Below are 12,036 nucleotides of genomic sequence, written 5' to 3'. Positions count from 1 at the left end.
CCAAATCCACAATTTACTAGAATTCAAAAACTTATGCTGCAGCAATGCAGCACCTACTAGAAAATTTAAAATCCGAAGAGAATTTAACCAATTCACATAAAATTTCGACAATCATTATATCTCAATCAAACAAAGTGAATTCCTCTTGCCAAACAACCCTACAAAATCACCATAAGAATAAAAATCTCCAACACACGATACAATACCACGATGCAAAATAGGTTGTGCTTCAGACTCGATTGATTTGGCTCTGTGCTACTATAAGGAGTACACGAGTAAGCAAAACGGGTAGTAATAAAGTTTACGCAGCACCAGACTCCTTGAACTGAGTGGTGCACACAAAGGAAGCAGGAGCACAAGTAGCAAGACGATGAAAGATGTACTCATGGCTAGCATAGTGATTTGGAGCCACCTTAGTTTGTTAAGAATTATGGTAACTCCAGCTGTGAAAGCCATGGACATCATGATCAGAGCCACCCCGAGCAAAGGTGCCGCTACTTGAAGGGCAATGACAACAAAGGTAGTATCACCTAACTGAGCCCAGATCAAAGCAGTGACTGCAAGGATTGAACTATACATGCCTATAGTGTCGCATAGAACAAAAATTTGGAACACCGCGTCTCTCCACATCGTTGCCATGCCCAAATCAGTGCCAGTTTCAGAGCTAATGTAGCCACCGGGCATGGTGAAACCAGCTGCAAAAGTTACTGTTGCGACCAAAGTTGCCACGACCAAGAGAGTATTTACTCTTTCCTTATAGACTTCCATGTGGCCACTCACCATTCTAGTTGAACCTTTTCTGTAGGAGATAGGTTGAGGAACAGATACAGCTTTTAGGGCAGCCCAAATCAAACGCTGTAACCACACAGACAAATACGATTAATATCTGAGTAAAGGTCAATTTTGGTTCAAAACATTCACTTTTTGAAAAACAGGTCCATAACAAATGAAAATGTCGCCGAAATAGTCATTTTTTGACGGTTCCATAAAAAAACTAACGATCAATGCTAATTGCACGGCGGCATGACCGTTAGTTTTATTTTTTTGACGGAACCGTCAAAAAAGGACCACTTCGACAAGGATTTCATTTGTTATGGACCTGTTTTTCAAAAAGTGAATGTTTTGGACCAAATTCGTATTTTGGTCTTATGTTTAGGACCAAATTAACCTTTACTCTTAATATTTTAAGAATGTTGTTGTGATAGAATAGAGCAATTGTGTAATCGAGACTTTATATCTTCCACTCCGAGCAGCGATATGTAGAATGTTACGACCAGACTTGTCAAGCAGATCATCTGCTTCGGGGATATCTTGAAGCAACGCGCAAATGATATCGACGTGGCCTTCCAGTGCTGCCAAATGAATAGGTAGTTTACCTTTTTTGTCTCTTCTAGTTGCATTGAAAGGATAGATTTGTAGCAAGTAATGTGCTGCTTTTAGGTGACCCAAAGATGCAGCAAAATGAAGAGGATTTCTTCCTTCATTGTCTCTCATTTGGATTAATCTCGGCTTAGCGTTGATTATTGCTTCTAAAACAACTGATGCACACAAAAAATAAGAACTATAAATAACCAATCTAACCATTATATTTTACATTTACCAAGCAAAGATGGAATGGAATCATTATTAATGAATACATACCTATGTCCTTTCTCTCAATTGCTGCTTGGATGGAAGATTTATTCTTGAAAAGCAGGTTTAGACGGTTGTCATCCGTGCATTGTACAAGAATAGAAGAGATGCATTCTACAAGACCAGCTTTAGCTGCCAAATAAAGGGCAGATTCTCCATGCTTGTTTAGATGATATGACAGCTCAGAATCTTGTTGGATAAAAAAACTTGCAACTGATTCCCAACCACTGATTAATGCTTGATCCAAGGCTGTGTTTCCCATCTCATTTTCTGCCATAAGCAAAGCACTCTTCTCTGTCTCATTATGAGATAGAATTCCAACAAGGGCTTCTACCATTGCTTCATGTCCACCCTTTGCTGCAAGATGCAACACCGTCTCTCCACAAATATTCTTGACTGAGACAAGAGATGGTTTAGTACTAGCTATGAATTTCACTATATCTTGGTTTCCATGTTTGGCTGCTACATGAAGAAATGTGTTTCCAATAAGGCTTAACCTTGACAAAAGATCATCTTCAGAATCTCCCGTTGAAATTCGATGAATAATTCTTTTGAAGTCAGCAAGATCACCATTTTTGGCTGATAGATACAAGTCAAGATCCTTGTACATATTTGCATGCACGTACTCTTCTTCATGGATCTAAAGTTTGAAAATCCAAAATTAAAATTATGAAAAATATGCATGGATATAAATATTTAAATAAAGTATTATAGGACTAATTGTTAAATAAATGGTGAAAGATGGTCAACTTTTGGTCAGTCTCACGAAAGAGGTCAACTTTTGGTTCGTCTCACACTACTTAAAAACCGAATTATAAATCACGAAGTTTGTTATTTTTACAATCATCACATCTATCTCTTTTTCGGTGAAATACACGAAGATGTGACAACGAATTTTAAACAAATAACCATTCATATAAACAAGTATCACCCTAAGAAGAATACGACTTAACATTCCTAACATAGTCATAATACTGTAACATGTTTAAAATTGGTTCCAACAACATCATGTAATTCGCCAGACAGGAGACGAATGAGATCATTGTGAAAAAAATTACAAACTTCATGATTTATAATTATGATTTTTGATTTATAATTAAGATTTGCTAAAAGTGTGGAACGGACCATAATTTGAACATCTTTCATGATTTATTTGGCAATTTGTCTTATATTATAATTATAATTCATTTTTTTAAATAAAAATCGGGTTTATGCAAAGGGAAAATTGTTAAAAAAAATCATAAAGTTTGGTCAATTCTGGTTCGGAAAATTTAAAGTTCAACTTGAAAATTCATGAAATGAATTCGTTCTCAATCACCCCTGGATAAAAATTTATGGTCACCTACATGTAATAATGTTCATATTTTGCAACCAAACAATATTGGTTTCTTTATGAATAGACAATATTGTTTAATTCATTAGCGGTGACACCGTGTCGATTTTTTCGGCTATCATATTTCATACAATTTCACCAAAAAGTTTCATCATTGAATATTGAGAACAAATCCAAACATTATGATTTTTTGGCTGATTTTCAAGATGCCTAGACGGATTAAAATTTGACCAAACTTCATGATATTTTTTCAGAAATTTGCCTAAGATAACTAATGGATAACCTAAGGAGCGGTTCAACACCTAGCTTGGTCTACGTTGCGGATGTCCAGGCCGGACCGATGAGGTTATTGGGGTGGGTTTGATAATCAAATTTTAAATTCCATAAATATATATCAACATTTTTTTAATTTAATGGAGTAATTTTATTATTTGTTGTGTATTTATTTATTGCAAAAAATAAAATAAAATTTGTTAGAGTAGAGATATAAGGATAGGTATATAGTTGTAGGAGTTGTTGCATGCGGTGGAGGACATGTATGGGGTAATGGGGTGTGGGTTATGGATGGTTTTAGTTCACGTGATCAGAATAAACGCATTTTTAAAATATTTTCTTCGATAAAATTTTTAAATTTATCTAAATTTTTCTCATTTTTAAAAATATTTTCTAATTTTATCTAAATTTTATATAAGTTGTTATGCAAAAGCCTTATTATTAATCTAAATCACTTAAAAATACATCTTTAATTAATATTTGGTAAGCGTAGCCCCCTACACGAGCTTTTTTCTGCATCTGCCCTTGAGCATAAATAAATATGTGACCCTATTCTATCAAAGACATAAATCAACAAGAAAAATTGTACTATGTGCTTACTCTTGGGTCGGGTGAGTTCATGGTTGATTCCGACCTATGCCATTCATGTTCAACCTCTGATTCGATTTTATATGAAGATTCCTCCTCTTCGATCAGATACTCGTTCTGCTTCGACAAGCTTTTCATCCTTTCTACTTCTTGTTCGTTTGGCATGAAAGAAGAAGATGAAACTCGATGAAGCAGAATATATTTCCCTTGAATTTAAAGCGCAGGGACTGGACTGAGATATATAAGAGTAAACAAAATTTCAAGTAACAAAATAGGTAACCGATCAAGAGATAATAATTGATTAATATGATTGAATTTCATCATGACATAATTTTCGGGTTTATTAAGAAACATGATTGTATCTTTGAAAATGAATGTGTATTTGAAATAAACATGAATTAAAAGGCCATGCAGCGTATAAGAGAAAAAAGGGAGTGTTGCTAAATTTGTTTATAATAATACTGAAATGATAAAAAGGAGAGAGGGAGAAGATGAAACCTGATGAAGCAGAATTACCCTAGCCTGTGCTTGCTTCAAATATATAAGGACCAAAATTTCCAAGAAAAAACTTTGGAATTGGTCATGGTGTTTGCACCTTTTATTTTCCTAAATTTGAAAAACCTGCATCATGTCTCTGAAAAAACGCAAAAAAAATCTTTTGAACTTTGGAGTCATTTTTTTTTTCTTTTTTTTTATCCCTCAGCCTTAAAATGGCATAAGTGTCTTTCTTTTTCCCTTTTTTATTGCCGTTACTTTTTGTATTTATAAAATCTCTCTCTTCTCTTAAATATACACTCTCTATTCACGAAAACTAGTCTTATTTTGACATTTTGGAGACGAAAAATAGTCTCATTTCAAAAATCAAAAGTTTCCCTCATATTATTACTCTTGCATTCCTATTTATTTACAATTAAAACCTACTTAATTATCTTCATTTTCTCATTCATACTTTATCTATTTTTTCTCATTTTATTTTTTTATTTTACCAAATTTTCATTAAAATTGAATTATCTAATATATTTTTTGGTATTAAATTTACATTAAAATGTGTGTTGAATGAATCTGTAACATATAATGTTCACGTAACAAAAACAATAAAAATAAAATAAAATACTTAATAGTGGACCGACCAAAAAGAAATACTATATGGAACATTTAACTTTGTATGGAGAGAGTATGTATGCTTTGGAACGTTCAGTGACTATTGATGTGAATCAAAAGTGTAGCCATTGCATTGTTTTAAACCTTTTTTATTGGGTAGAATGAACTCATTTTGACCCATTGTCGGATAAAAAGATGAGTGAACTCACATTGTCGGATAAAAAAAGACAAGAAAAAGAAAAGGGAAGGAGGGTGTAATAATTTCCCACCCTGTACTGTCCTCACATTCAATATTGAATGAGCCTTTGTTGAAGGATAGTTTGGAAAGCATAATATGAATCCTCAGGTTTGCCTATAACATGTTCATTATTTTCATATCATATGCCAACATATCCTTAAGGCCATCAGCAACTCATACCGTAAATCAAGCCTCAAAAAATATTATAGGATTGCTTTGACACCTCATCTTGTCGTGTTATCCTGAAATATTTCATGTCACAACCCCAACTGTTGGAAAAGAAGATGACATGTGTTGGAAAAGAAGACCACATTAATATGCCGCCCACATTAAGTAGTGTAGAGTTCCTAAGTGTTGTAAAGTACCAACTACATTTATTGGTGTACTAGAATGTTCTCATTCACCCTATAAATACTAGGGTGAATGAACATTTGAAAGATATGGAAAACAAACATTGAAATATTTCTCTATACACTTCTTCCTATCAAATGACTAACCAATCTTTCTCCACCTCTCTCGATTACCATCTTTAAGATGGTATCAAAGCAGGAAATTTTTATTTGGGGACTCAGAGCAATGTCATCATAGTCCCATACCCTTCTCGGCCTTTCCTTCATTATCCCTGCAAAACGAAAACCAAAGATGTCAGATTCTGACACAGAAAATACCAAACCACACTCTGCCGATACTATGGCAGATTTTGCGGCACAATTTGCCGAATTCATGAAGTTCATGAATAAAACCGGAAACAAACCAGAAAACCCTCCAAAACAGTCACCACAAAACCTGGAGTCTTTGGGAGAAATCCGCTTAGAAGACAAACTCAATGGGGATAATTATCCCCTTTGGATAAATCTGATGGAACGAGCTATAGGTGGAAAGGGACTGATTTCTCACATTTCTGGAGGATCAGAACCCCCCACCGCCAACGATCCCGGCTACGCGATATGGCAACAACGGGATCATTGTTGCTTCAATTGGATCATCAACAACATTGAATCCAGTTTGAGGAATGAAGTTTCACAGTATAAAACAGCCCGAGACCTATGGGAAGGTCTGGCAATCACCTATGGAAGTGGAGCTGACCCCTTTCAAGTACATGATCTACACAGGCAGGCGATGACAATTAAGCAAGGAGATATGAGCCTGGAATCCCTCTGGAATAAATTCCAGGACCTATGGATCTCAATAGATGCAAGAGATCCTAATCCCATGGAAAGCCCCAAAAGCATCGAGAAGTACAACAAACATACACAGAGGCATCGACTCTACCAATTCATATGGGCTTTAGACGACAAATACGACAAGATCAGACGGGAAATACTAAATACAGATCCGTTACCATCTGTTCGCAGAGCATATGGTATGGTGAGAAGGGAAGCTGTCAATGAGAAGGTTCTCAAACCCGAACCAGACTCATCTGGAATCGCAGCCGGCCTAGGAGCTTTCCACAGAAACCGCCCAACTCCAGCGGCGCAAACCCCACCGGAAATCTGCACACCATTCCCACCAAATCGAAAACAAGATGAAGACAAAAACAAGCTTATTTGCTCACACTGCGGAGGAAAAAAACACACACGGGATACATGCTTCCACCTCCACGGATACCCCGAATGGTGGCAAGAGATGAAGAGAACTCGCCAAAGTGGAAAACGAGGTGGCACCGGGAATGGAAGGGCAGCAGCCGCCATTCTGATCGGAGGAGACCGAGCCACCTACACCGGAGGACCGGCGGGCGGCTTCGGCAAACCCACGGTCAACGGCGGAGGCGGCGGCTTCGGCAACTCCACAGGCACCGGCGGCTTCGGCAATCCCTCATCCAGCGGCGGCAACGTCGTCACTCCACCACCACAATACCCTAACAGCGGCGCAGCACCAGGGGGTGGCGGAGGCGGCGCAAACCAAGTCAACGTGGCCAAAGCATCAATTGCATCGACTCAAACGTGGATGGAAGGTAAAATTAATGAGGGGGAAGGAGGGACCGGTGACCACCGGTCTCCGATCTCGGCTGGGAAGGCCGACCGTGAGAGGGAGTCGACGGGTGTGGGAGCAGAAATGGAGCGGGAGAGTGAAAGGGGGGGACGGCTAGGGTTTTTTAGGAGAAGAACACTCCTTTTGCAAAATAGTCCCCCAATCCCACATCAATCCTATAAAACACCCCACCCCACAAATATTTTCGAAACCCCACCCCTACTTATACCTGAATTCCAAAAACCCACCCCAGAAAATCACAATATTTCCAAATATTTCCCCAACTTTCGGAAAATGCACAATCACACCCGAAAGTTTGAATTTCCACCTTCCACACCATATACAAACTTGGTCCAAGCTCTGGCATATTCGTCATCCTCAAAAATAGGACCAAAAGACTCCCATTGGATTTTTGATTGTGGTGCAACTGACACAATGACATTCGATAAATCCGATTTTTTAGATATATCCAAATCAAAAAAACCTTTTGTCCAAACAGCCAGTGGGGAGTTAGCACAGGTCGAAGGGGCAGGAACTATATATATATCACCAACCCTTCGTCTCTCCAATTGTCTTTATGTTCCGTCCTTGTCCCACAAATTATTGTCTGTGAGTCACGTCACGAAAGAACTTAACTGCAAACTCCTAATGCAGCCTCGTTTTTGCATGTTACAGGATATCAAGACGGGAACGATAGTTGGGCGTGGCACTGAGCGACATGGACTGTACTACGTTGATGAGATCGCCCAACATAGTACTGCACTGCTAAGTCGTGGACTGAATGAAAGACAGATATGGCTCCTACACCGTCGGTTAGGGCACCCATCTATAGGATATCTCCGTTTACTCTTTCCCAAATTAGTTTCTTCTTCATATGTTTTGAATTGTGAAACGTGTGTTTTGGCTAAAAGTCATAGACATTCCTTCAAATTGAACAAAACTAGAGAAAAAACTCCTTTTGCTTTAGTTCACTCTGATGTTTGTGGCCCTGCGCCCGTTACCGGGGGTCAAGGATTTTGATATTTTTTGCTTTTTGTTGATGATTTTTCTCGTATGACTTGGATTTATTTTTTGAAATCAAAATCAGAAGTCTTTGGAAAATTCACTGAGTTCTATAACCTTGTCCAAACCCAGTACAACACCAAAATCCAAGTCCTTAGATCTGATAATGGGAGAGAATATGTGAACTCTAGCATGAAAACCTTCTTTACCGAAAAAGGTCTCCTTCACCAAACAACATGTGCCTACACGCCAGAACAAAATGGGGTGGCTGAGCGAAAAAACCGGTATATTTTGGAGATCACCCGTGCACTTCTGATAGAATCCCACATCCCTAAAACCTTCTGGCCTGAAGCCATAGCCACATCTGTTTACCTCCTAAATCGTCTTCCCACAGGAATCCTAAACTTCAAAACCCCTTTAGAGGTATTCTCTAACAAACACTCAATTCCCTCTTCTCTCATTCTTGAACCCAAAGTTTTTGACTGCACTGTCTTTGCTCACATACCCAAAAATGATCGCGATAAATTCTCACCATGTGCTGTCAAATGTGTTTTCTTGGGGTATGGAAAAAATCAGAAAGGGTATAGATGTTATGACCCATCAACAGATCGCATGTATGTAACTATGAACTGTGACTTCGTTGAAAGTGAATATTTCTATAGCCAATCTAGTGGTCAGGGGGAGAGTGAGCCAGGTAACCCGAATAGTGACGCACTCAATTAGCTACCTCTATGGGGAGAAACCATTCAGGGGGAGGAAAATCCTATCATAATTGAGAGTCCAACAGCGCCAATTCCTCATGAACAGAACATGTCGCCTCAGGACCCAGCCAAACTATCGAACCAGTCTTTGAGACCCGAGGTAAAAACTTTTGATCCCAACATTGGTACTCTGCCCGAAATTGCTAACAGTGGCAGGGAAAATATAAGTGATACAGAAGAGCCACCTACAGAACAAGAGACAGGACATGGCAGATTACCCCACATGAGTACGAGGGGCATTCCTCCTCGACGATATTCTCCAGACTGGAAAGGACGAAAATCAAGGTACTCAGTTGCAAATTTCACCCAGGGACACCTTACTGAAATGGCTAGAGCGTTTGAAGCTGCTCTCTATGAAGAAGAAGAGATTCCACAATCCTTCGAGATGGCAATGCAACACAAGCACTGGAGGGAAGCCATGAAGAAGGAGATTGATGCCCTGAAAAAGAATGAAACATGGGAGATATGTACTCTACCTCCGGGAAAGAAACCAGTAGCTTGTCGGTGGATCTTCACCATAAAACGACGTGCAGATGGTTCAATCGAGAGATACAAGGCAAGATTGGTTGCTAAAGGATACACTCAAGTGTATGGAGTAGACTATGAGGAAACGTTCTCCCCGGTGGCCAAACTAAATACAGTAAGAACTCTTCTTTCTGTGGCTGCATGCAAAGAATGGCCATTATACCAGTTGGATGTGACAAATGCCTTTCTTCATGGTGAACTTGAGAAGACCAAGGAAGTCTATATGGAGGTCCCACCAGGTCTGTACGAAGAATTTGGAAAAGGGCAGGTATGCAGATTGAAAAAGACCCTCTATGGGTTAAAGCAATCACCCAGAGTATGGTTCGGAAGATTTTGTCAGGCAATGTTCAAACATGGCTTTAAACAGAGCCATTCAGATCACACACTATTTCTGAAAGAAAGGAATGGAAAAATGACATGCTTGATTATTTATGTTGATGACATGATCATAACAGGAGATGATATTGAAGAAATCCAGAATTTGAAAGAGAATCTCTTCAAAGAATTTGAAATGAAGGACTTAGGAGCTTTGAAGTACTTCCTTGGGATCGAAGTGTTGAGATCCAAGCACGGAATCTTCTTAAGGCAGAAGAAGTATATACTTGACATGCTCACCGAAATAGGTATGCTTGACTGCAAGCCTGCTGAAACTCCAATGGTACCCAACCATGGGTTGAAAATTGTAGATGGAGCTAAACCTACAGATCGTGAAAGATACCAACGGCTAGTAGGAAAACTCATCTACCCTTCTCATACCAGGCCAGACATCGCATATGCCGTTGGAGTTGTGAGCCAATTCATGCATCAGCCTCAAGAAGATCACATGGATGCTGTCACAAGAATTGTGAGATACTTAAAAGGAACATCTAGTTATGGGATATTCCTAGAGAAAAAGGAAGATTTGGAAATTGATGGGTACACAGATGCAGATTGGGCAAGCAATCCAGTCGATAGAAAATCAACTGGAGGGTATTTTACCTTTGTTGGGGGCAATTTAGTCACGTGGAGGAGTAAGAAGCAGAAAGTGGTTGCCTTGTCAAGTGCGGAAGCTGAATTCCGAGGGATCAGGAGCGATCTTATGGAGATACTTTGGCTTCAAAGATTATTAACAGAAATTGGATTCCCACCGACACGGAGAAGTCAACTTTTCTGTGACAATAAAGCTGCAATTAGCATTTCAGAAAATCCCGTACAGCATGATAGGACCAAACATGTGGAGGTCGATCGTCACTTTATCAAAGAGAAACTTGAAAGCGGAATTATTGAGTTCCCATTTGTCCGATCTGAGGAACAACTGGCAGACATTCTCACCAAGGCGTTGAGTCCTACAAAATTCAAAGAATTCATTGGCAAGTTAAGTATCGGGGATACCGTTACTCAACTTGAGGGGGAGTGTTGGAAAAGAAGATGACATGTGTTGGAAAAGAAGACCACATTAATATGCCGCCCACATTAAGTAGTGTAGAGTTCCTAAGTGTTGTAAAGTACCAACTACATTTATTGGTGTACTAGAATGTTCTCATTCACCCTATAAATACTAGGGTGAATGAACATTTGAAAGATATGGAAAACAAACATTGAAATATTTCTCTATACACTTCTTCCTATCAAATGACTAACCAATCTTTCTCCACCTCTCTCGATTACCATCTTTAAGACCAACAATTAATATCTATTTCAAACCTCAAATAATAACACAACTTTATTATTTTATTTCAGTTTTTTAAAATAACTATGCAAATTCATGTATAATATTTATAATTATATTTCATCTTTTAATATTTTACAATTTTATTTCATCTTTTTAAAATTACTATCCTAAAAAAGTGAAAACTATGATTTGATCTGTTTCCAAAACAGATTCTAAGAAAATAAAGTTTCCAGCACCAAAGAAGATATTCTAACTACAATGCTAGCCCAAATAGAAAAAGAAATATGCTCTTGATAAAGGAGATGATATTAGGAACAATATTTACAAACATAAAAAAACAACTTGAATGAAGGATTATACACTAAAATCAAAACACTTTGCTCAAACAACATCTCAAGCCGCAAATTCATATCCTAGCGTGACGATCGTTTCATTACACAAGATAATAGTGACAATATAAATTAAATTAGTCACATGATGTGGTATGAGTAGTCATAAGATACAGACATACAATGTAATCTTATTACCGTTGAGATGGGCAGATATGCATTGCCCTAGGCTAAGTTTTTGAGCAAAAGCCAACTACACAATAAACATAACTTCAACTAAATATTTTCTAGAGGAATTTAGAAATGTATATGAAGTGACAACTTTCTTTAAAGAGTCATTATTAAGTAGAATTATGACACTACTCATTAGTTGTCTAACATGTTTTTCCATTTCCTATAGAAGTTACCTATCAAGTCAACTTTGTGAAGAAGGGATCAATATCATTTTATTAGTGGAATAAAAGGCAATCAATTTCAAAAAAAATTGAAAACTAGTCAATCTCATCCCAAAACAGCTTCTAAAAACATAAAGTTTCCAACACCATTTACCTCAATTAAACAAAGTGAAACCCTCATATCAAACAATCCTACAAAATACGTGCAATGCTTAATATTCTAATAACACATATAAA

General features: G+C 38.0%; 1 protein-coding gene across 1 annotated transcript; it reads right to left on the bottom strand.

Annotated features, from left to right (window-relative positions):
• Window positions 1-153: 153 nt before the first annotated feature.
• On the bottom strand, window positions 154-4,347 carry LOC121779284 (protein ACCELERATED CELL DEATH 6-like). Its single transcript, XM_042176591.1, has 5 exons — window positions 4,325-4,347; window positions 3,839-4,058; window positions 1,642-2,272; window positions 1,198-1,538; window positions 154-876 (listed from the first exon to the last, which is right to left on the bottom strand). Exons 2-5 carry the CDS (start codon window positions 3,989-3,991, stop codon window positions 259-261), a joined length of 1,743 nt encoding a protein of 580 aa, XP_042032525.1. The 5' UTR covers window positions 3,992-4,058; window positions 4,325-4,347; the 3' UTR covers window positions 154-258.
• Between the last annotated feature and the right edge of the window lie 7,689 nt (window positions 4,348-12,036).

This window comes from Salvia splendens, chromosome 19, assembly GCF_004379255.2.
Source record: "Salvia splendens isolate huo1 chromosome 19, SspV2, whole genome shotgun sequence".
NCBI lineage: Eukaryota > Viridiplantae > Streptophyta > Magnoliopsida > Lamiales > Lamiaceae > Salvia > Salvia splendens.
Note: the sequence above shows the minus strand (reverse complement) of the source record. Positions and strands in the feature narration are given on the sequence as shown.

Coding starts and splice junctions, on each gene's coding strand:
- LOC121779284 (XM_042176591.1), bottom strand. CDS start 3,991: ATGCCAAACGAACAAGAAGTAGAAAGGATGAAAAGCTTGTCGAAGCAG. Junction 2,273..3,838: donor TGAACTCACCCGACCCAAGA/GTAAGCACATAG, acceptor TTCAAACTTTAG/ATCCATGAAGAAGAGTACGT. Junction 877..1,197: donor AATTGCTCTATTCTATCACA/ACAACATTCTTA, acceptor AGATATTAATCG/TATTTGTCTGTGTGGTTACA.